Below are 25,841 nucleotides of genomic sequence, written 5' to 3' on the forward strand. Positions count from 1 at the left end.
ATATATATATATATAATAAAATAAAAAAAAGACCAGGCCTCAAGATAAAGACAAAATAACCTCCCCAAGGGATAAGCAATAAATTAAAGATTACACTATAATTGGTATCACTTGGGCCAATAAAGTTTAGATAGACATCAGTCACCCAGGTGGATGACCAGGACCTCCTGATTTATCCCTTCCTAAAAATGTCCTTGTTCTTTCCATGTACACTTGCTATATGACCTGCTTCCCCATTGGACTGATATTATCTAAGTAGCTATACTAATAATCTTATTGGTTGATCACAGTTTTGACCCACATTGTACCTACCTTGTGATTTTGTACCCACCTAATGATTTTGCTCTATAAAACCTCCTCTGTGAAGTGGGGTCTGCAGCAACCTACTTTTGGGTCCCCTCCTGTCTCTCAATAATTTTTTTCTACTATTAACCTCTGTTGTTCCTTAAATTCATTCTTCGATTTTGGGGAACACAAACTTGGCATATCTAACATCTAACAGGTTGGGAGTTACATGATTTCCCCAGTTATGGATTGACACTGCACTCAGTAAAATGCTAGGTACAGAAGACACCCTCTAACACTTCCACTCTGCATACCTGGGCTGTGAGAATATCCTGCAGATGAGCCTGCTAGGGCTGTATTTTTCTGAACTGAGACCCAACCTGTGATGCTTCCTTCCTTCCACCACTGCATGAAACACAGGGCTCAGGTTAACTCAGCGACCAGCTTTGGGGTCCCATAGATCAACACTGTAATGGTACATCCACTTTGCAGGCTTCTTTATTTGGGGTGTTAGTGGCTGAAGGGAAAAGCCAGTGGACATTTTCCTATGAGTTGCGACCTTTACCCACATTCTTCCGTGCCCCTTGGTTATGAAGCCCATTAAATCTGTTTACTGTACAAAACATCCAGGTCAAGGGGCGTTCAGCCTCTTGAATAGGAACCTTGCACAAACACAAGATGGACCAGTGACCACAGACCTGAAGACCCATCCTGAGAACAGCAGGCCCTTAACTTCCTCATTCCCTTTAGCACCTATAAATCCTTACTCTCTAGGAAAGCTCCTTGTGGTACTTCGGAGCCAATGGCCCCTCTCAGGTCTTTATTGTACATAAAACCTGTCCTTGCTGCTAGTTTTTCTTTCTGTCTCCTTTTATTTCTTTTTTTTTTTTGGTACCGAGGATAGAACTTGGGACCTTGCGCTTTCGAGGCAGGCGCTGGAACCACTGAGCTAAATCCCCGGCCCTCCTTTTATTTCTTACAGTGGTTCTCTGCTTGCTTCTGTCAGAAGAAGCATGAAAGAAGAACCAAGCTTAGGTGGATTCCTCAGTCCAAGAGGGAACTTCACTTTGATAGAAATGGCTTTCCCTGGGCAAGACAAAAAGGGAATGAGGAATTTCCTGAATAAATCCAGAAGGAAAATGCTCGTATTCATTTAAAATTTTGGATACTTCATCATAGTAGAATGACTTCGAGTTCAACAGTTTACACTGATTTTTTTCAATGGGGGGAGCCAGGTGTGGTAGTGCATGCTTGCAGTGCCAGCACTTGAGGCCCACCTGGGCGACATGGTGAGTTCAGGCCTACCTGAGCTGTATAGCAAGCCCTTGCCTCAAAAACAAACAAGGGAGTGGGGGGTAGAACAGAAGAGCAACCTTCAGTTATTCATTCTTATCCTGACTTAGCCAGTTTCCGAGCCATCAGAAACCTCCCCCTAGATTAGCTATCTCCCCACTCCCACACTTATTCCACCTGCGTGTGTGCTCTGTAAGTGGAAGAGGTAGGGGGTTTGTTGCTCTTGTTTAAAGGCCTTCATAACGAGCTACATCCTCAGCCCTTTTCTAATTTTTTATTTTGAGACAGGGTCTCTCACCAAGTCACTAAGTTGTCCGGGCTGGGGTTGAACTTACCGTCCTCTGGCCAGCCGCCCAGAGTGCAGGGATTACAGGCACCACCATGTTCAGCTAAGATTTTGGGACAATGTTAGCAAAAGAATTACCTAGATGACAGAGGGTTTGCAAATGAAACACTCAATTCCATCTCCTTTCTCCAGTCCCTAAATGGGACATTTTGACATCCAAACCCAGCTGTAGTCAACTTGAACTGGGGCCAAATTTCAGTAGAACTGAGAGACATCTGAGGAGCGGTGGCCGAACCTCTCTCCCACATGAAATCAGATTGTACCAGTTCTTTTTCCAGGGAGACGAGTCCCCCTGCTCTCCCCACCCCCACTCCAGTCACACTGCGCATGCTCCCAAGGGCACCACTGTGGGATCTGCCATGGCAACAGCGGAACAACTTGAGAGATGCTCAGAAAGGCAGCCCACTCGCCACCAAGATGGCACAGCTGGCCATGGGGCTCTTCAGCCAAATTCACTGCCTCTTCCAGACTCCCTCCCAAGTGTCCAGCCCTGCGTGACTGTACATGCTCACTGTGCAGAAGGAGTCCCATCTTATCTTGGCTCAGAAGAAACAGAACAGAAAACCCTGCCCCATCACCATAGCATGTCTTCCTTCCACTTTCATTTTCTTTCTCATCCAAGAAACAGAGCATGGGGGAGAGAGACTCTGAAATGACAAACAAAGAAGACAGCTTGTCAGAAACACATGCCTCTCAGGACTGGGAACCAAAGGAAATACTTCTGATAGTAATTTGTGTTAATACAAAATGGCCCCTGATAACATCTCAGGGTGCCCTTGATGACACCTTCAGGACTGTCTCAATTTGCCATGGCTGCCATAACAAAGTGCCTCAGGGTGGATAGCTTAAACAACAGAAATTCTTTGCTTATAAGTCTGGAGGTTAGAAATGAGCTCAGGGTGTTTGCAGGGTTGGTTTCTTTTGTGGGGTCTCAAGTGGCCCTCAGAGAGTGACCTGTACATGGCCGTCTTTGAGTCCACATGTGCTTCCCTCTGTGCACCTTTATGTCCTGATCCCCTCTTTTATAAGGACATCAGACATGTGGATTAGTGCCCACTTGTATGACTTTATCTTAATTACCTCTTTGAAGATCCTTTCTCCAGAAATGGTAAGCCAAGAAATCACAAATGAGGTTAAAATAAAGCAAAGACAGTTTTACCCAGGTGCAGAACAGGTGTGCAAACCCAGAAACACAAGCTCAATTAGACCACACTAGTGCCCAGCTGAAGGAAAGTGAACCTGAGCTCTTGGCGAATCCAGTGGTTAGAAACTGTCCAAATTGGGGGGGTGGTCGTCATAGATCGTGTGTGTTGGAATGTCCAGACCAAGAGGCAAAACTGGTCACTCCAGTATTTCTCAAACCTTGCAAGGTATGGCTGGGGTCCAGAAAATTGTTTCCCCTGGTGTATTCAGTTCCCAGCAGGATGTCTGCCATGCACTCTTCCTCCTGTCAGTAAAACTCTAAGCCTCCCCCCCACTCACTTCTACAGTCATTTTGACTTTTATTTTATCAAAATACAGTCACAACCTGTTACAACTGAAGGGAAGTAATTTCTGGTCTGTTAGATGTGCTGAGTTCAAGTCTCATGATGCCAAAAAATGGAGTCAAGGACAAAGGAGGTGAAGAAAGTAGGAAAATTTTAACAGAAAGCTCCTGAGAGGCGGGAGGGGTCCAGAAAGTGGGTTGCCACTGAGGCTCTTTGTCTAGGAGATTTTTTTTTTGGTATCAGAGATTGAACTCAGGACCTTAAGCTTTCGAGGCAGGTGGCAGCATCACTGAGCTAAATCCTTGGCCTGAGATTTTTTATACATAAAATCTCACCACAGGTTACCTCAGCTCAAGGTGCAATCAACCTACAGGATTACAAGTACAGTTACTTAGCTAATATTGATCCAATAGAAAAACAAGGTGAGTAATAAGGGTGCATAGCATGGAGAAGAACAAAGGCGTTTCTGAAAGGAATAAGAGTGAGGGTCAGAGTGTTTTGGTCATCTGTCTGTGTATTTGTTACATTGCTCAGGCTTACTGGACAGCCAGTGCTACTTAGTACTGCTCTGGACTATCCTTTATCTCTGGGGAGGCTCGCAGGCCTAGTCATCCTGTCTCCACCTTGGGGCCTAGTTTGTACCAACGCAGCCCTTGGCCACTGGCCTGGTTAGCCTCATCTTTGCTCTGACTCTATTGGACCTCTTCCTAACTTAGCTATCCGCGGTAGTACTAGAGGTGAGGGCTTCAACATGAATGTTGGGGGAATGCAATTCAGCCTGTAACAAGCACCAAACCTGGGGCCTCATCAAATTTCCTGTGCCCAGGTCGTTTTTAGGAATCATTTCATTCTTGCACAGCAGGAAATGAAAGCTGAGGTGTCTTTCTTGCAGTTTCCTGGCAGGTGGTCTAGATGTGGGTGATTTTGGATTTTGTAATGGGAAAGTCTCAGAAGAGAAATCCTTTCCCTTATGAGACTAGAGTTGAGAGACTTGACTAGCAACCACCACATACACTGTATGTCATCCTAAACCTTTATTCAAATTAGGTTCAGGGTGGCAAGATAAAATCTGCAGGCAGGAATGTGTTATCACATACATCAGTGAAGGTAATGCTGGCTGCTGTAACAGATGAACTTCTCAATTTGGGGGGTTGACACCATGAAGGTTTATTTCACTCTCCTGTGAAGTCTAATGGGCAGCAAGGTGGGAGGGTGAGGGTGGCTGTGTTTCACAAGATCATGTAGGCACCCGAGGTGGGAGAAGCTCTGGTATCTTCACAAGGGACCCCTATTGTGGGCTGTATTTAAAAACAAGACACTGCTCTTTGTAGAACTGCCTTGTAGGAAGGATCAAGAAAAGCACCCATCAAAGATGAGGAAACACCACACTCCATGTCCCTCACTCGTCATGATTACAGACTTCCTTTTTTTAAACAAAAATATACCAAAGATCGCCTTATAGATAGCAGGAAGAATTGTCCACAGGAGAGGAGAGAGTTGACCCTGTAATCCTAAATTAGCAGACCTCAGAAAGGCTGTTTGAAAGGAGTGTTAATACATTTGAAAGAGGTCATGATACTTGCCCACAAAATAATTTGGAATCTGCAAAGGGATAGCATCTTTCCCGTGGTGTAAAACACTGAAGCACCTTTTTGTTAATTGAGATTTTTTTAACTTTTTGAACATGAGGCATGAAGTGGAGGGCTGCCCTAGGCCATGGCATGCAGCTGGCAGAGGGTAAGACAGGGAAGAGAGCACTGAAGAGAAGACACTGAAGGGCTAGCCTGCTGTGGTGGGTAGCCTCCCTCTGGTTCCAATGGCCTAAGTGCAAGGAGGCTACAGGGCTATCACTTTCCAGTGGCAATTCTCTCCCGGGGAAGGGATCGTTTCTGCCTCATATAAAGAAGCTTCACGTGGGCCTCAGCTCTGTGCTCAGCATCACTTGTGGACTTTAAAATTAATGTTCATGTGCAGGGGCCGGGGATTTGGCTCAGTGGTTCCGACGGCTGCCTTGAAAGTGCAAGGTCCTGAGTTGGATCCCTGGTACCAAAAAAAAAAAAAAAAAAAGAAAAAAGTGTTCAGGAGGGAGTAAGTGACCAAGCAAGTGCTGCTGGGAAGTCAAGCAGGAAGTTGTGAGATGAGGACTGAGAATGGGCCTTGGATTTAGCAAAATGAGCTTAATGAACTTGACCCGATTAGGAAGCCAGATTACATGGTGTTCAAAAGGGAGCCCGAGGAGAGGAATTGGAGACATTAGTAGGGGTGACGCTTTCAAGGACATTTGCTCTGCAAGCCAGTAACACGGAAGTAGCTAGAGGGGTGGCACCTCGTGCCCCCCAGTACACACATACTGGGCTCTGTGTCACACACCTATAGTCAATCCTGAGCTACTCCAGAGGCTGAAGCAGGAGGATCATTTGAGCCTATGAATTTGAGGCCAGCCTGGGTAACATAGTGAGTCTTCATCCTCCTAAAAGAAAATCCCTCTCAAGAATGGAGAAATAGCATGTTTAGGGGGACAGGCATGATCAGATAGAGAGAAAATTTGATGTTAGAGAGAGGCAAGGGAGAATCGCTATAGTTGGTCTTTGGGAGGGGTATTAGGTGAGCCAGAGGGGCTGGGCCTAGGCAGGAGCTGGGGCAGTTACTCCTTTGGGAGGAACAAGAAGGACAAGCATCTCAGAGTAGGGGGGCACAGCTGATGACATGAGAGTAGATGACGCGATTAATCACCTGGTAGGGTAATAGATGAGCTCTTTCCATTTTCCAAATGTTCCGAATGCATTACTACATAGTTTTACAAGATCTCAAAAAGAAACATTTCATTCTGCTGTGAGCGAAGCAGAGCAGTTTCAGAACTTGCTCCCTGCCCTTGCTATAGGGTCAGAAGCGACCTCTAGTGGTTCATTTAGGCCACTAAGGTTTTCCTGGTTTTCTTGCTATTGGGACTACAAACTAGCATTGTCCTCATTTCATATTATTTTTAAAGGAATACGATTCACAGTTTAATTTAGAAAAATAACATCAGGCATTTGAATAAAATAAACCCAAGCCATCTGCTCTCCAAGCTGGAGCTGCTATTAATTATCATTACTAAGACTTCCCCTCCCTAGGAAGTACAGCATTCTTCGAAGTGTTACCAATATTGACGTTCATTCTGTTTCTTGTATGAGTAGTTTAATGAAACCCTCCCGAGGAAGGTCAACTTGCAGGCCATTGCTGATCCAAGGCTGAACGATCTCCTTGATGCTTACAGGGGATAGACTCCGCCTGCATTTTATTACTGGTTTCACTAGATTTTTGGTTGTCAGTGGGTTTCCTCCACCTGGTCGTTCCCGCCCCTGGGGTAGTTAATTTGTTTCCTCATCGGAGTCTTTCCAGATCTTCCAGACTACCTTAGGTCTCCCTTGTTATGTGATCTTGCAAAACCCTGTGCTTCTCTTTGCCTCCTGCCATTTTATCCAGCTCTAAGGAAACAGCCAATCCTAAAATTATTATCTGAAGTCTGTTTTTTCTGGTAAATGAGACCCACAGGAGCAGAGACTGTGGCTTGTTCACCACTGTCTCCTTAGCATTTAGCTCAGTGCCCAGCACATAACTGATACACAAGAAGTGCTTAATGAATGGACATTATCTTTCAGGAGATGCTTGCCTGGCTCCATTTAACAACTTTTGGGTCCCACTGCAGAGGATGGTGCATTTCAGAAATGGATTTCTATTGGTGAAATGTAATTTGCAATTGCTCCAAGTGCACCTGTGACATCCAACAATTCAGTACAAAATCATCCCAGCTACCATCTCAATAGCCCAATCTTTAGCATTGAAATGTTAAGTTTTTAGCTCTTTTTTTTTTAAAGCAGTGGCAGTTTACTGTAGAAAGTAAAAGTGAAGAGTGGGAGAGAAGCTGGCTCCACAGAGAGAACTTGGGCCAAGTAAATAGAAAAAGAGGGTAAGAGCAAAGATAAAAGTACAAGCTGTGTTTGTGTTTGGGAAACACAGCATGGACTATCGTGGAAAGCTACGATAGCAAAGCTTCTAGCTCTTAAGCACAAGAACTCTTTAAAAAGAGGCCTGAGACTTTAGGTATGACCCTGACATTATCAGACTTTTTTCATGCTGTACAGCTACTCTACAACCCACAGCCCTACTCCTTCTCACTAGGGAACACTACCACTGGGCATGTGATAGTGTTCACCCACACAAGTGTCTTACGGTGTCCAGGCTCGTCTTTGGATTCTGAGTGCTTCCAGTGACCACCAGCTACTGAAAACAGAGGAATGACCAGTTGTAAAATATCACATGGGCCTATATTCCTCAGATCCTAGGTATGTGATTTAGGATTGAGTGGGAAGAGCGTAAAATACTCTGAGCAGGAAGTACAGTTTGTGTCTATCTAGAACATCTGGAGTGTGTGTGTGTGTGTGTGTGTGTGTGTGTGTGTGGTGTGGTGTGGTGCTAGGGATTGAAGCCAGGGTCTCACACATACTAAACATGCACTCTACCACAAACTACATCCCCAGCACCTGGAATATCTATTATTATCTATTATTCTCTTCTCTTCTCCCACAACCTACTACCTTAAATAACTTAATCTTTTGATATTGTAATTACAGTGTAGTCCTTTTGATGTGTAGGTCCTGAAAAAGATTCTCTTTTATTGCTTTCCAAAGGTAACAGGATTTTTCCTAAAATCATTACTTTAACATTATATCTATGGGGGAATATGATGACTAAGCCTACTCAATAAAAATAAAAATTTCTTTTGTTTGGTACACATTCAGATTAACCATCAGAATTAATGCAAGAATGCAGTACATGGATGTATTTTTTTTGGTACCAGGGATTGAACTCAGGTCCTCACACTTGCGAAGCAGGCAGCGAAACCACTGAGCTAAATCCCCGGCCCATGGATGTGTTTTTGGTATGTTCTCTCAAACTTCCTGTTCCTTCTTGAAGCTCCTCCTCATTTTGTTCTCCTGGATGACTCCTTGTCCTTTGGGTCTCAGCTTAAATGTACTCAAAGAAGCTTTTGACCCCCGAATCTAATTAGACCCCTAGCCTCTCTGCCTCTCATAAACCCTGTTATTTTCTATCATACGATTACTGTAAGTCTTCATTTATTTGTGTTCGTTCATTTAATTCTATTCCTCTAATGTGTAATGTTCCCAAAGGCCTAGGGCTTTGCTTGCTTTGTTCATTTTTGCATTCTCAGGGCCCAGCACAATGGTGACATGTAGGAGGTGCTCCATAAGTATTTGTTGACTGCCCAAATGACTATTTCTTTGGTTGTTTCACTTACTGCTTGTTTTCTTCTACCACATTTTAGTTTCTGCTACTGCACTGTAACTCCCAAGGTGGGGGGAGAAAATTTTAATGTCCCTTCTCTACATCACTGAGTAGTAAGACAGCAATTCTACTCATTTGTTGAGAAGCTGATGGCTTCTCCTGGGAAGCTGTCAAGGATCCAAAGGTTTACAATAATTCTATTAGTAATAGCATGACTGAGGTATCAAGAGAGGGGTCAGAAATGTTTCTAAAGTTACATTCATTGGGTTCTTGCTCACCTGAACCTACAAAGTACTGCATTACAATTAAGTGAGAATTAGCAGAATATTGGTATGTGTTCTTAATTTGCAGAACGAACCAAGTCGTCTTACACCATCTCTCATAAATGAAATTCAGGTGCACGTACCCTTCCTTGCGTTCCAGGAAGCTGAGCTCTTGCAGCAGCTCGTCTGCCCAATGGGGGGCGGCAACAAACCAGTAACTCACTCCAGGAAGAAGTGTAGGTGGGAGGAGAGATTCGCGTTTAAATTCTTTTTGACTCTACCAAGTTTCCGTAGTGCATTAGCCCGCTCGAGTTTCAATGCGCGTTGTTACTGAACGAAGCTGAATCCCATACACTGCCCGCTGCTCTTCTGATCATGGCTTCTTCGAGTTCCTTCACCTACTATTGCCCTCCATCCTCCTCCCCTGTCTGGCCAGAAACGCTGTACAGTTTGAGGCCCGAGCACGCGCGGGAGCGGTTGCAGGACGACTCGGTGGAAACAGTTACGTCCAGAGAACAGGTGAGGTGGCAGGACTGGGCGAGGCGCCCGCGCGGGGGCTTCTGGGAGCGGGAGTCTCGGCCGCGGGACCGCGTGGTGCGAAGCTCACTGAGGAACTACGACTCCCACAGTGCACCGCGGTCCCTCCGGCGCGCTCCGGGCGCCCAGGCTGGGGCTTCCGAGTGGAGAATTGGTGAGGCCGGATTGGGAGGGGTCGTGGTCAAGTCGGGCTTGGCAGAGAGGCCAGTACCTGGTCCACTCGGCTGTCCTGTGTCTGGAGCCCACAACAGCCCAGGCGGATCAGACAGCGCGCTTCATTCTACCGGGAGGTTCCTACACGGAGGCTGTGCTTTTCCCACCCTGCTATCTGTCGAGGACAGAGGGGACACAAGAGACAGACTGTTCTTATGCCATTTCATAATCAGTTTAACTTCTGACCTACAGTGCCAGGTTGGGGCCTGCTCGTGATGGGCATGTTGATAATCATTTGGGACCAGCTCTGGGTTGGACGCAATATTAAAGGCTGGGACTACAAACAGAAAACAGTCTCTGACCAGCAGTCTGGTTGAAGAGGAAGACAGGCAGGAAAACAATGCGGTTTGGAAAGTGCTAACATTTAAAGTATGAATTTTGAACTACTTACCATTCACTAAGGCCTAGAGGCAGGGTCCGACTTCTCCTTGTGAAATATTTGAAGTAATGAATAGTAAACTATGGTTTCATTTTTCTTCTCATTCCACAATTGAAATTGTTCCCCAGTTAGTTGTAGAGTTGTTTATCCATCTGTTACTAGAAGCGGTCAGGATGATTCTTTTAAGAACTACTAAATAAGCATCCAGCTGCTTACTAAAATAAAATCTCTTAGTAAGATCAATCTCCAGGCTTAACCTTGGAGGGACCTACTTTGTCTTTCATACCTGAAGCTGAAAGCCTCCATTTAGGCACAATGAATAGCAGTAATTATTATACAGTTAGAGCTGTAAATATGAATTTGTAACAAAAAACAAGGACTTGAATATATGGTTATACACATAGCAGAAGGAGTTTTTGTTTTTGTTTTTGGTACTGGGGATCAAACTCTGGAACTTGCGCTTTCAAGGCAGGCAGTGGAACCACTGAAGGATTATTTTAAATGGTTTCATGGAAACCCTTGCATTTTGAGACTAGGTCTTCAGGTTAGTTAACTCACCAGTGTGTCCTACGGAAAGTCTTTGGCCAAAGATTTTTTTAAAAGTCTGCTATCGGTCAAAACCCTACAGGATCTTTGCAGTGTTCCCAAATGATGGATTATTGAATAGAGCCAGGTCAGACCCTTTTCCTTTGTTCTGGCCTTTGACTATGGGGTTACCCCTACCCCAGCCCCTGGGATTACCTTTCTTGTAGGTGCTTGCACTTATCTAGCAGATAGGGGAATTAGAAAAGGGAATTAGAGTTGGTCTGTTAATGTAGAGACCAGGGATTGAACCCAAGGCCTTCACACTGAGCTACATCCCCAGCCCTTTTTGAATTTTTATTTTGAGACAGGATCACCAAGTCACTTATGTTGCCTGGGTTGAGCCTAAACTTGCAGTCCTCTTGCCTCAGATTTTCATGGTTAAGAGAGGCAAATGAAAAGTAAATCTTTTCAGGAGCTTTTCTGATCTGCTCTTTTCCCCTTATGTATACCACTTTTTTTTTTTTTAAAGAAGGTTGCTGAAGTTGCTGCTTGCTTAGTTGAAAAACATCACCACTTATATTCTGAGTAGGAATAATGAACAATACAAATGGATACTACATTCTGATTGAAGAGGGGCAAATCAAGGCTAATGGTAGGAGAAGATGCTAGGTCCTGATATGTTATTACATAGCATCTTTCAGAAATGAGCCCAATTGATATGATAGAAACTACAGTATCATATGTCCTTACCATGTTGTTATTGTAGTTCACTTTTTAAAAGTCCAGGATGAACCGTTGCAGTTAGTGGGAAGATATTGTGGCCACCTCAGTGTCTTAATAATTATTGTAGTGACCAATCATTTAGTCCCAGCACTGTGCTAAAATGCTCTCTATACATTGTCTTTCAGTCAGCCAGGCATGGTGGTGCATGGCTGTAATCCCAGCACCGAGGAGGCCAATGCAGGAGGATGCCCATAAGTTTAAGGCCACTATGGGCTAGTAAGTTGAAGGCCAGCCTGAACTGTGTAGTTATACCCTGTCTCAAAACAAAAACATTGTATCTGTTAGTCCCTACCCATTTTACATAGAAGAAGACAGGTTTAGAGAAGTACTGGTTGGTGGGGTAGTGATATACATTGATCAGAAATAACAGGTTGTAAACTTAAAGTGTAAATAAGGATCAAAATGTATAATAGATAATGTGAAACAGGAAGAAAAGGTCCAAAGGGGAAGTAAGAGGGGTACAGGAAAGGAAAGAAGGGAAAGGAATAAATATGAGAAAAGGAAAAAATGGAAACAAAGTCTTTGTAAATAGGGAGAGATGGAGGGGTTGAAGGGAGGGCAGGGGAATCGGGAAAAAATAAGAACCAAGACATATTATGTAAAGGTACAATTCCCAGTGATGAATGTCATCATATTGTATGCCTAAAATGTACCAATAAAGTTAATTAAAAAAAGAACAGCTTGTGAGGAAGAGTTGTTTACAGAGAATACTGGGCTTTTTGGTTTGTTTTTGGTTTTTTTGGCATTGGGGATTGAACCCAGGCCTTCACGCTGAGCTCCATTCACAGTCCTTTTTTAAATTTTTGTTTTGACAGAGTTGCTTTGTTGCCTGCCTTGGCATGAGTTTGCAGTCTTCTTGCCTCAGACTCTCAGAGTACTGGGATTACAGGCGTGCGCCACCAAACCCCACTATCTTTTTGGTCTTGATCAAAACTTCCATTTACTCATGGTTATTTATTAACTACTCAGTTTTGTGCCATTGCAATAAAAAAACAAATGCTCAATACCTCCCTGATTATCGGAGACTTTGTGAGACAAATTTTTGATAGTAGCAGTTAAGTCTTATTAACAGTACAAAGATCAGTTTGCTATGGATCCTTCTATGCATTCATTCATTCATTCCGCAAATACTTGAGTGACTTTAATGTTCTGGGCACTGTTCTAGGTACCCATCATCAGTCATGAACAAAGGAAATCGATTTGATGTTTTTAGGAAACTTGTTCCAGGCCAGGGAGGCACTCAATTAAAACAGTAAAAAGCTATCAGGGATGGGATGTAGCTAGATGATAAAAGAGCGTTCAGCATGTCCAAGGCCCTGGGTTCAATCTATAGCACCACACCAAGAGGGAGGGAGGGGAAGAGAGACAGACTGCTGTGGGGAACAATAAAGCAGGATAAAGGGGTAGGGTGCTCCAGGAATGGCAGCAAGGGAAAACTGATGATGTTGCATTTGATCTGACCTGAGATAGGTGAGGAAGCAGGCCACACCTAGATGCGATGGATGGAAGAGTTCTGGGCAGAGTAGACGGCAGAGACAAAGGATCTGAGGCAGGAGTGTCCTTGGTGAGTAAAGAGGCTACCAAGCAGGAGAGCAGGAGCTGAGATGGGCTCATGCAGGGCCCTGCAGGCTGCGTGGTAATCGAAAGGCCCTCACTGAGAGAGGAAGCCGTTGGCTGGAGACGCTGTGTGTATGTGCCCCAGGAGGTGGACCTGCGCTGACAGGCTCCCTTGCTAGAGCTGCTGGTTGAACTTGGCTGTGCAAGGATTGCTGGGAAGTGGGAAGGTGGGCGAGAAATGACATCGGTGTGTTTCTTCCCTCCTGCAGGCTTGTGTGGCTGGTCTGTGGATAGAAGGCCACAGCTCCTGTGCGATGCCCGCTCCATGGAGCTCCTGTCTCCCTCTCCATCCTTCCCCTCACATCTTGCGGTTTAGGAGTGGATCCCGAGCCTCTTAGTTCCCAGCTCCGGTGCTGCGCTCTCCCGTGTGGGTTCCCCACACCTGCCCACACCATTGTAAACACTTCCTTAGTTCACCCACTTTATGCCATCTGTTTCCTGCTAAAACTCAGTCCCATCCGTGATCAGAGGATTTTGAGAGGGGAGTGATACAATCTGATTGTCAATGTCACAGGCTTGAGTACACTACTGGATTAGAGCGTGGGTGCAGGGAACAAGTTCGGAGGCTCTTGCGATGGATGTGATGCAGGGAGGGCCTTCGGTGATGCTAGAAAGCAAGGTGTGGCTGTGTTTTTAGTGCCTGCCTTCCATTATGTGCTGTGTGGCAGCCTGCTCTGTGATCCAGGCCAGCAGGTTAATAGTGAAGGTCTCAGAGGCAGTAGCCTTGCCCAAAACTGTGTTTTGCATTAGATACTACTCCTGTTTTCCTTTTAGTTTATCGTTGAACATGGCCCACTGGATCCTTCACTTCAAGTGGCCCAATGTCATTAGATAGCATTCAGTCAAGTGACAGGGGGAGCAGAGGGGGAAAGTCAAAAGAACTAAGGTGTGTTGTGTCAGTGTGCAACTCCCTATCATGAATGTAATCAACGTATACTGCAAGTAGGTACTAATACAAATTTTTTTTAATTAAAAAAATTAATCAAGTGACAATCAACTCTGAGGGGAATGTAAAAGAATTACTACTTTTGATCCCTGTTCTCCAGCTTCTTTTAGAGAGAGAAAGAATATACCCAAAGCCATCGTAGTGTGCTGAATTATGACTGCATTCCACAGGAAGTGCAAGAGCCAGCATGTGGGCTGGGGGTTAGGACGACTTCGTGGAGAGCATGGAACTGGGGTTGGGCATGAATGGTGCAGAGAGGGGCAGCCATTTCAGTACAAGAACCCCTTTTTAGGGAGGACTCAGGCCTCACTGGGGACAGCGGGGAACAGTGGCTTACCTGATACAGGGTGCGGCATGGGTCTGTAGGTGCGGCCCCTCTGGGTGTGGACTGCAAGGCTGATGTGCTGGGCAGTGGGCTGCTGAGGTCCCCAATTCAAAGGAGGATCAGGACAGTTTCCAGGAAAGGATCCTGGCCCTTGCTGTTGATGTGCTGATTCAGTCTCTGAAAGATTGGTAAATGGAGGTGGAACAAGTCACTGGCATCAGGCTTTCCAGCTTTTATGCCTCTGAGAGACAGAACCAGAGCATGACTTGATTAAGTGCTCAATAGACCACTTATGGGGCTGGGGATTTAGTTCACTGGTTCCACCGCCTGCCTTGCAAGCACAAGGTCCCGAGTTCGATCTCCGGTACCAAAAATTAGACCACTTATGTGAATCAACTTAATTTTATTGAAATTCAGTGTATGCCATATTGTCCAACTCTAAGGCAGTCTCAAATATCAAATTTTCCCTATGAAAAAGTCCAAAACGTCTGGATGTGGTGGTGCACACCTATAATCCTATCACTCGAGAGGCTGACGCAGGAGAATCACTGTGAGTTTGAGGGCAATCTGGGCCACATAGTGAGTTCAAGGCCAGCCTGAACTATATACCAAGACCCTCAAAAAACAAAACAAAATAAAACAAAACAGTCCAAAAAACTGTTTTCATGTTAAGTTGAAAACATCTGTACTTTTAGGTATGTAGGTGGCAAAATGTACATTTACATTTAGGGAGAGACTGAGGGTGCAGCTCAGTGGTAGACCATTTGCTTAGCATGCCTGAGGCATGGGGTTCAATTCCCAGCACTCCAAAACTAAATAAATATACCCGTACTAATTTAAAATCACATACTTACTGGAGATGTAGCTCAGTCAAAGAGTAGTTGGCTAGCACGTCTGAGGTCCTGGGTCTGATCCCAGCAGTCACAAAAATAAAAACATCACAACAGGCATGGTGACACACATGCATGATGACTCCGAAGACAGGGGCAGGAGGATAGGAGTTCAACACCTGCCTGGACAACTTAGCAAGCCTTTGTCTCAGAATTGTAAAGAAGGGCTGGGGATTAGGTCAGAGGTAAGAGCACTTGTCGAGCCTGTGTAAGGTCTAAATTCAATCTTCAGTAACAAAAAAGGAAAGAAAGAAAATCACAACATACTTTATAAAATAACATTAGTTTAAAAATACTGCTTTTCATCTTACTCCTAAAACATTTTTCTTTAAACTCTTCACGTGCATGTTTTGGGGGGTTGGTGGTGGTACTAGGACTTGAACCCAACCTTTGGCCTGAGCTACATACCCAGCTCTTTTTTATTTTTTATTTTGAGACAGGTTTTTGCTAAGTTGTGCATACAGCCTGGGCTCAAACTTGGTGGTCCTCCTGCCTTAGCCTTCTTGCTGGGATTACAGGTGTGCACCTCCATACCCAGCTGTCACTGACTATTTTATTCCAAGTTACAAGATTGTACTTTCACAATAGTAAAAACTGTTCTTTACAATGTGTCTAGTTGGTGTATGTTTGTGATAACCGTGACTTAATCACTCTATTTTAAAAATTATCTTTAAAAGGCTGGTTTATAATAGTGATTTACACATAGATGTGTGAATTTATGTCCTCAGGAATAATTACTAAGTCTGTGATTAATTTGCCTTTTTTCATTAATATGGTAGCCAAAGCAGCCACATCTAGACCTTGAGTGAGGTTGTTTTAGGCTACTGTGTCAACCCCAATTGCAACTTTGTATTCTAAATTAAAGGAATTGAAAAAACTCACTGCAGGAATAGATACTTTGTATTTGATTATAAAGTGACCTTTTTTTTTTTTTTTCTCCCTGAGGGATAGTTATCTGTTTAAAGGAAGACTCTTGAGGCTGGCAATATAGCTCTCAGGCCCACAGTTAGATCCCCAGCAAAGCAAATAAAACAAAACAAAACAGAGAAAAGGAAGAATCTTGTGTTACAATTATCATATTGATGATTCTTTTTACCACAGTTTAAACAAAGGAATCAATAAGCTTCAGGTGACAAGTCTGCTTTTTGGAATGGTCCTTGTGGGGAGAGACCGAGCTGTAGGAAGAAAGGCAGTAATAGACCCCAATGTAAAGTTGGGGCATTGTGAGCTTGGCTTTAGATAGAAAGCAGTGAAAATGCCAAATGCATTTGCTGGTTTTTACCATGCACTAGTGAAGGGAAATATTCTCTGCTTCTCACTCAGATTTCTAGAAAAAGTCCGTGAGACATCTTTTTAGCAGAGCTGCCAAGAATGTAGGCAGCTGGTTACGTCTTTCCTTATTTGTTGCCAGGGGACCTAAATCGTGGGGACTCCTTGCAGTTGCTTCATCTCTGGCTCCTAGAGTCTTAACACAATCTCTCTGCTGTCGAAAAACACAAATTAATATACATATTAGCATATATTATATATACATGTATGTATGTATAAATATAGACATACATATTTATAGCTGGGTGTGGTGGTGCATGCCTGTAATCTCAGCCCTCTGGGAGGCTGAGGCAGGAGGACCGCAACTTCAGGGCCAGCCTGGGCAACTTAGCAACTTAGTGAGACCCTCTCTCAAAATAAAGGGAAAAAGTTAAAAGGGCTGGGAATGTAGCTGAGTGGAAAGGCCCTGGGTTCACTGAAAAAAAAATTTTTTATTTCACATTATATATTTTGAGAAAGAGAGAGTTCAGCAAACCTCATAACATTCTGTATGCAGAAACACTTAGCCTGTGTCCTGTCAAGCAGGTGTAACTTCTAGCAAACTAGTGGACCTCACCTGAACTCTTGTTACCTTTAGCCATATCCCAAGCCATCATTACCTCATAACCGGAAGAGGCGAGAGATGTACTGTTAGCATTAGCATCTGTATATGATTCATTAAATGGATTTGGGAGGGCTGGCCTGGAACCTCACAGGTATGACATTGTTTTGTGGGAAATAAATGAGGCCCAACCACCAACTGACCAGTTCACTCTGGGAACACAGCTTGTATGTTGAGTCCTGTCTGTCTCTGTGGTGTGGACAGTGAGACATCATAGAACTAAGTGCTTTGGAATCCTTTTGTTTTGGTTTGGTTTTCCTAAGGAATTTATAAGGAACAAGTGTAAGTAATACTGTGAATGACAGCCATTTTTATGTAACTGAGAAGTAGTAGTTGTTAACATCTGATTTTTTGCTTCTGGTTATTTGTGTAGAAACCCTTGGAAATGTAGCTGAGCCCTCAAGCCACGCCTCCCAGCTCATTTTGCCCCCCTCCACCAAGCAGCTGTTGCTCTGTGCCCCTTCTCTCCCCTCTCAGTCTTGCGCTGTGTAAACACCTGTATGTGTGTTTGTTCTTAAAAGTTTACACAAATTGTCATGCACTTATCTTACCTTTTTCCATTTAACATCTTTTTTTTTTTGGTACCGGGGATCGAACTCGGGTGGAACAACTGAGCTAAATCCCCGGCCCTTTTGAACATCTTTTTAAACAAAATCCAGATTAATGTATGTGTAACTACTGTTAAAGATAATTTTCAAAAAGAGTTCAAATCATGACTCAAACATTTAAAAATGAATTTGTGTTTTAAAATGTGATTTTATTTGAGTTAAAGGAACTAGGCAGATGTCATGACCAGATCAAACAAAAAGTCAGCACAAATTCACATGGAATGGGGAAATTGAATTTCAAGTGGGAGCAAACCTGATTTTTCCACTGGGAGAGGAAAGGCAATCAAATGAAAACTGTGGGCCAAGAGTGGCTATAAATCTGTCACTGTCCTATGACTTATAAGCAGGTGCACCACTGCTGCAACGGAGGTCTCTGCTCTCCACGCTTTTGCTTAAGTGCAGGTAAGCACAGGGCAAGCCACTCGGGAGTCTTTTGTATCCCAGATACCTGAAGCACAGAGGAAAGATGAGAACGTGTTATTGAGGATATATGTCTTCATATGAAAAAGTAACGAAGTATTTTTGACTTTTTCTAGCCCCGTATTATGAAATTTCAAACACAACAAATTTGAAAGAATTTTATATGAATGTCAGTATGCTTTCTCTCTAGATTCTTGTTAACATTCTCCCATACTTTTTAAAACTCACATATTTATTTGCAAGTTTTATCCCTCTACCCATGTTTTCTTTTTCTTTGGGTGCTGGATTTTGAACCCAGGGCTGTGAATATTTTAAGCACACACTCGACCAGTACAGTATAACCCAGGCCTCTGTCCATCTTTTTTCTTTTTCTTTTCTTTCCTCCTCCCCCTCCTCTTCTTTTTTCTTTTTGTGGTACTGGAGGTTGAGCTAGTGCCTGTGCACTGATTTACATTCCCGGCTCTTTTATTTTTTTATTTATTTTTTGTTTTTTTTTGTACCGGGGATCGAACTCGGGTCCTTGCGCTTGTGCAGCAGGAAGCGAAACCACTGAGCTAAATCTCCGGCTTCCAGGTCTTTTATATTTTTTATTTCAAGACAGGGTCTCATTAAGTTGCCCAAGCTAGGCTCCTGCCTGGGCAACTTGGTGATCTTCTTGTCTCAGCCTCCCAAGTGCTGGGATTATAGGCACACGCTACCAGCTCAATCTTTTCTTAATGAATTTCAAAATCAGCTATAGTGCTTGCTTCACCAGCACATATACTAAAATCATTACACCCTTCCCTGAATTCTTCAATATGCATGTCACTGTGTTATCAGCCATGTAGATTCATACTCAGATTCATTTGCTCGCTGCTGACCAAATCAAAGGAGGCCATTTGTTTTGGTAAAAGTGAAAGAGGATTTATTCAAAGCTAGCTCGGAGAACATAGAGTTGTTCATTTGTCTCCAATCACCATCTCCGTCTCCCCATGTACAGGTGTACAGAGATCTTTTATAGTAAGGAGCAGAGGGGTGGGGAGCGCAGAGAGACAATGCAAATCTCCACAGGTGCTTTTCTGCTTCCAGCATCTTCAGCTCATTCTCCCCTTTCTTCAGGAAAGGAAACTGGGCACAGCCTCCTGGGCCCGGGACCTGCATATTCTGTTGCTGCTTTTGAGCTGAGGAGAGGAGGGTGTGTTGGTTATGTGCTCAGCAGTAGAAAGTTTGAAGAAGTCACTTTCTCTAAAAGAAAAAAAGAAAAAAAGTAACCTTCAAAGTTCCATTTTGCAGCGCCAGTTACCATAAGAGTTTGGTATTTATGTTCTTTTTCTTTCATGATAAAGTTTAGGGGCCGAGGATTTAGCTCAGTGGTTTCGCCGCCTGCTGCGCAAGCGCAAGGACCCAAGTTCAATCCCCGGCACCAAAAAAAAAGAAAAAAAGAAAAAAAAGATAAAGTTTACACACAAGGAAATGTGGACTCATAAATGTGTGTTCACAGTTTGCTGAGCTTGGGCAAGTGTGTATGACCTGCATAACCTAAACCTTTACTAACATAAAGGACATCACCATTGTCACCAGCCAACCCAGAATTCTTTTGCTCAGTTTGGATGGAAATTATGTAATTGGCGTGTCACAGGGCGGGGTCCTGAGAAGTCCCTCGGAGAGGAGATGGGGACCTCAACACCCCCCCTCCAGTGGCACAGCTTCATGGACTCTCAGAAGGATCTCACCACTCAGTGAGAGGCATGGGCAGAGTTGGAGGGGATCTGTCAGTTACCAGGAGCCCAGGAGCTGCTTTTGTGGTACTGTCGGGGTGGTCTAGGGACTGGTAATTTTCCACTGGTCGTGAGTATGGCTTTTTGTTTTTGAGACTTCTCCTGAATGTCTTAGCCTTCTTTCCTCCCTATAGGACATGGGTTAGCAGCCATTCTCACCCTTGGGGACATCCTGGCACACCCCCCCAACCCCCAGCCCCACCCTGTGATGTGATATAGCATACCTGGTCTTTGTAATAAGAATAGGGGGATGAAGGAAGGGTACATTCCACACATGGTTGGAAGGGAAGGTGGATAGGGAAGGACATGACTTTACTTCAGTGGGTAACAGCTTATGCATTAAGGCCACACCTCGTAATTAAGATTTATTTCTCGTCTCCATGAGGATCCCTCTCCTATTTTACCATCACTCTAAATCATTTCTTCATGTTTCTTCCCAGTTTCCACTCCTATTCCCCATCCCCAGAGGCAACCAGTGTCTGATTTTAAAAAAATGATAACAATGAAAACAACCCACTTTTGTTTCTTCTAGAATTTTATGTTATCAGAGTAATGAAGTATGTATTCTTTTGTATAGGCATCTTTTCACCTAGCATATTTATAAGGTTCATTCAGATTATGTACATCAAAAATTGTCCCTTTTTAAGCCACCTGTGGTGGTGCACACCTGTAATCCCAGCACTTGGGAGGCTGAGGCAGGAGGATCACCATGAGTTTGAGGCCAGCGTGGGCTACATAGTGAGTTTAAGGCCAGCCTGAACTACATAGCGAGACCCTGTCTCAAAAAACAAACAACTTACCCCCAAAAGCAAACAAAAAAGAATTGCCCTTTTTAGTTGCTAAATGGTATTTCTATAAATATATTACAGGGTTTTGTTTGGTTTGGTTTAGACGAGGGCCATTTCCAAATTTTGGCTGTAAGAATAACTGCTATGAATATACTTGTAAAAGTCTCCATGTTTTTATTTCTCTTGAGTAAAAACCCAGAGGTGGAATTGCTGGATCATAAGGTAGGTGTATTTTTAGTTGTGTAAGCAACCATTAGCCTTTCAGTTGAGGTGGTACATTTTACACACTCACCAGCAGTGGGTGTGAGAGCTCTGATGTACTGCAGGATGTCTCTGCTGGTGGATATGGAGTGGTGGGGTGGTATCTCCCCTTTTTCTTTTCTTTTGGTTTTTTTGAGACAGGGTCTCACTATGTTCAGGCTGATCTTGAACTCACCATGGAGCCCAGGGTGGCCTCAAACCTGTGGCGATCCTCCTGCCTCAGCCTCCTGCGTGCTGGGATTACAGGCGTGCGCCACCATGCCTGGCTTTCATTGTCATGGTTTTCAAATTATCAGAAACACTTTCTAACTGGTTTAAGCATTTATTTATCTATTGTACATATAAATGTGTTTTATCTGTGTGTACAGATCTGTTTGACTTCTTAAAAAATCTTTCTTATGGCCTGGTGTGCCAGTGCATGCCTGCAATCTCAGGACTTCTGGGAGGGCAAAGCTGGAGGATTACAAGTACAAGCTCAACCTGGGCAATTTAGTGACTTAGTGAGACCCTATCTCAAAAAACAAAAAGAACTAGGGATGTAGTCAGTGCAAAGGCTCTGAGGTCAGTCTCCAGGACTGCCCCCCACCCCCAATCTTTCTTATACCTGAATAAGGTAGTCATAGTGGAATTTCAAACTCAGGACCTTGTGCTTGCAAGGCATGTGGAACGCTACTGAGCTAAATCCTCAGCCCTTAACTCTTAATAGTTAAGGACAAAGGTGATGATAATCCATGGATAATCTAGCCAAGATACCAAGACACAATTTTTCTTTTGATACATGTGTTTATATGTGTATATAATACATACGTGCATATATGTATAAATATGTGTGTATCGTGTATATAATTTTTTTCAGAATCCCAGAAAGATGAATACATCATCTCCTAAGAATGGCATTCTTCTACCTATTGGACAATAACATCATACCTCAGAAATTAAAAATAATTCTATAATACTATTCAATATTTAGTGCACTTTTAAATTTCCCCAGTTGTCCCAAGATCTTTTTATATGTGTGCGTGTGTGTGTGTGTGTGTGTGTGTGTGAAGCAGATCCAATCATAAAACTCTTTATTTCAAACTTTTTAAATTTTGAAGAGCAAGCCTGGGGTGTGGCTCAGTGGAGGGCACTTGCAGGCTGGCCTTGTATACTAGAGGCCCTGGTTCAGTCCCCAACACCCAGGGAAAAAAGTTTTTGAAGAGCTAATATCTTGGGACTAAGGTTTCCGTAAGTGATCCTGGTAGCCTTTCTTGTAACATTTTCACATAGCAGTTTCTGAGGCAGATTGGTTACTTTAGACCTTCATCCTCCTCCCAGGAGAACTGTATCTCTTTCATTAGCAGGGTTGTGATATGTGTGTCCTGTGCCCAAGGGAAATGAGCCCACAGCCCTGTGCTGTTTATGTAGAAGAAAATTATCTGTTGCTATGGAAGCCTTCAGTGGCCTTTGCTTCATAGCCTTGCCTGTGGGGCTCCTACACAGAAAGGAGAGATTAAATAGAATACTTAGTTCCTTTGGGAGAGAAAGGTAACATGGACACCGAGGATAAAGGGAGTCCAGGGAAAGTGGGCGTGCCTTGACTTCCCTGTATAGAAGATGGAAATTGATTTTTTTCCCTGAGTTCAGATTTAAGAGCTATAGAATGTTTACAGTTCTTCGTGATTTAGGTAACTTTAAAAAAAATAAAATAAAAAATGAAAAACAACAAGTCAGGCATGGTGGTTCATCCTTGTAATCCCAGCACTTGGGAGGCTGAGACAGGAGGATTACTGCCACTTTGAGGCCAGCCTGAACTGCATAGAAAAACCCTGTTTCAAAAAAAAAAAAGCCCCACTTCTCCAATATTTCTTTCTTTTTTCTTTACTTCTCTTTTTGCAGTGCTGGGAGTTGAAACTAGGCCTCACACATGCTAGGCCTAGTCTTCCCTTCAGCTACACCCTAGCCCAGTTCCCCGGTACTGAAAGTGAAGATTTTAATAAACTTTCTTTCTTTTGTTTTTTTTTGGTGCCAGGGATCAAACTCAGGACCTTGCGGTTTTGAGGCAGGCAGCGGCACCACTGAGCTAAATCCCCAGCCCTTAATAAACTTTCAAAAGGAATTAATTACAGATCTTGCATATAAATGTTACGCAGTCATGACTTCTTCCCATAATTCTGCCCCAAAGGCTGAAGTTCTCGTTCTGGTAGTGTGTTGGAAGCCACCTCTAGGTTTAATGATTCACTTGAAGGACTCTGATTACTCAGCGTATAGTTATATTCATGGTTATGATTTATTACAGCGAAAAAATACAAAGTGAAAGCAGCAAAGGGAAAAGGTTCTTGGCACACACTTCCAAGAGTCCTCTTCCAGAGGAGGGAAGGGGAGGGAAAAATCCTTTTCCTCTGCCTAGCTTAGGTTCTCTGGCTGGAGCCTTGGAATTAGATGTGTGAAAGACAGATTGACAAGAGGAAAAACAAATTTATTACCTCGTGCATCATGCGTGTACACACAGGAGTGCCCACAGTGAGCAGCCGGAAGGGGCTTAGAACGGGGGCCCATGTCATGTCTTAGGCTGAGCAGGGAAGCGGTCTGGGGCTGCTGGGCAGGGGAGGCAAGTTATGGGAAGAGATCAGAGAAAGTATGGCCAGCAAGAGTTATTTAGAAAGGTTTGGTAAGCAGTTATTTTGGTGCTTCTTCAGTGATTAGTACAGAGCCTCCTACTTCTTGGGAAGAGAAAAGGAAACAGTTTTTAGAAAGTAAATAAACTTCACTTCTAAAAGGGAAATGTGTGCCCTGTTGCGGAGCTTTTCTTGCATCTGCTGCTTCTCAGTGGCCACTGGCTCAAAATGATCTGTATGCCAAAGACGTTGCATGTGATGGTACCTGTGGAAGTCACACAGATTTTTTTGTTTGTAATCCCAGCACTTGGGAGCTGAGGCAGCAAGGTCACCATGAGCTTGAGGCCAGCCTGGACTACATAGTGAGTTCAAGGCCAGCCTAAACTACCTTGCGAGACCTTGTCTCAAAAAAACAAAAATAAAAAAATACTACATATTTGGGAAATTCTTTTGATTTTCTCTTCCTCAGATGAATGCTTTTTATTTTTATTTTTAGTTTGGATTGAACCTTGGCCTTTGCACTAAGCTACATCCCCAGGTTTTTTGGAGGGCAGGGAGCAGGGTCTTGCTAAGTCATTAAGTTGCCAAGGTGAGGCTGGAACTTGTGATCCTCCTGCTTCAGCCTTCCAGAGTGCTAGAATTATAGGTGTGCATCACCACTCCTGGCTTTTATTTCTTTACTAATTCATTACTGTTTGTCAAAAACTTTACAGGTTTATTGCTAAGGTTTTGTTATTGTTGTTTTGGTTTTTTTTTTTTCTTTTTAAGGTTTCACTGGACTTTTTTTTTTTTTTTTTTTGGTACCAGGGTCGAACTCAGGACCTTGTGCTTTTGAGGCAGGCAGTGGAACCACTGAGCTAAATCCCTGGCCCTGTTTTGGGTTTTTGATGCTGGAGACTGAGCCTAAGGGCTTATGCATTGCTAAGCATGCTGTACAACTGAGCTGTACCCCAAGCCCTGCTAACTGTTCTTAGAAAGCATACTGTGTGCTCTGAGGTGATATTTTCTCCTTTTTTTTACTTTTTTTTTTTTTTTTTGGTACCAGGGGATCAAACTTGGGACCTTTCACTGGCGAGGTAGGCGCCGGAACCACTGAGCTAAATCCCCAGCCCTTCTCCTTTTTTTAAAGAAAATTTTTCTTTCTTTCAGTACTGAAGATTGAACCCTGAGAGAGCTGAGATATATCCCCAGCCCTTTTTAATTCATTTATTTATTATTTTTTGGTACTGGGGATCAAACTCAGGACCTTGCGCTTGCCAGAAAGGTGCGGCACCACTGATTTATTTTTTATTTTGAGACAAGGTCTCATATTCTTTTGCCTCAGCCTCTGTAGTACCTGGGCATGTCCAGTACTGTAGAAAGAGAGAGAGAGAGAGAGAAGAGGAAGGAGGAGGAGGAGGAAGAGAAGGAGGAGGAGGAGGAAGAGAAGGAGGAGGAGGAGGAAGAGAAGGAGGAGGAGGAGGAGGGGGAGGGAAAATGGAGAAAGGGAGAGGAAGGGAAGGATAGAACCCAGTTCCTAAAGAAAACCCACAGAATAGAGGTAAGTTTTTGGAAATTGTATATTGATTAGAGATTTGTATCTGGACTGTATAAAGAATGACCAAAGTATCTAAACAGACTTTCCTCTGAAAAAGATACACAAATTCCAATCAGCATATTAAAAATGCTCAACATCTGCCATCAGGGAAATGCCAGTCAAAGCCATAATGACTACCTTCCCATACCCCAGGACACCTATAATCAAAAACATAGTGGATTGGGCCAGGGATTTAGCTCAGTGGTTCCACTGCCTGCTTTGAAAGCACAAGATCCTGAGTTCGATCCCCAGTACCAAAAAAAAAAAAATAGTGGATTGTCTGTGAGGATGTGAAGCTGCTGGTGAGGATGTAAAGAAAGTGGAAGCTTTCTATGCTGCTGGTGGAAATGTAAAAGGCTACCACTGCTGTGGAGAATAGTCTGGTAGTTCCTCAAAGAACCAACCATAGGATGCAGCAGTTCCGCTCCTAGGTATCTGCCCAAGAGAAGTGAAAGACATGTCCTTTCCAAAACTTGGGCAGGAAAGCTCCATGCTGCAGAAACAGTGCAGCACATTTACCTAGTCATCACAAGAATCACAGGTGACACCCCTGCAACGAAAGACAAGTTCACGAGAAAAGCATGGCAAATTGGTTTAATGGAAGTTTGTGCGTGCGTGTGTGTGTGCGTGTGTGTGTGTGTGTGAGAGAGAGAGATACAGAAGCCTGCAGAAATAAAGAGCCATAGGAAATAGGGCAGTAGATCTTTTGCAAATGGGAAAGGAACCAAG

At 43.6% G+C, this 25,841-nt stretch overlaps 1 protein-coding gene and 1 long non-coding RNA gene across 3 annotated transcripts in view; one reads left to right on the plus strand and one right to left on the minus strand.

The window, feature by feature from the left end:
- Nucleotides 1–765: 765 nt before the first annotated feature.
- Nucleotides 766–9,291, minus strand: LOC106008223 (uncharacterized). Its single transcript, XR_001182683.3, has 2 exons — nucleotides 9,104–9,291; nucleotides 766–2,571 (listed from the first exon to the last, which is right to left on the minus strand). It is a non-coding gene; the product is annotated as an uncharacterized LOC106008223 (long non-coding RNA).
- A 5-nt stretch (nucleotides 9,292–9,296) lies between these two features.
- Nucleotides 9,297–25,841, plus strand: part of Fntb (farnesyltransferase, CAAX box, subunit beta) — an 86,609-nt gene continuing 70,064 nt past the window's right edge. For both annotated transcript variants that reach the window (XM_004837401.3, XM_004837403.3), the window contains exon 1: nucleotides 9,297–9,479. In XM_004837401.3, the coding sequence (XP_004837458.2) occupies nucleotides 9,336–9,479 (144 nt within the window). In that variant the 5' untranslated portion in view covers nucleotides 9,297–9,335. The remainder of the gene's footprint in view (nucleotides 9,480–25,841) is intronic.

Source organism: Heterocephalus glaber, unplaced genomic scaffold (assembly GCF_053883595.1).
Source record: "Heterocephalus glaber isolate CG9 unplaced genomic scaffold, H.glaber_assembly_v1.0 deba00001608, whole genome shotgun sequence".
Classification (NCBI taxonomy): domain Eukaryota; kingdom Metazoa; phylum Chordata; class Mammalia; order Rodentia; family Bathyergidae; genus Heterocephalus; species Heterocephalus glaber.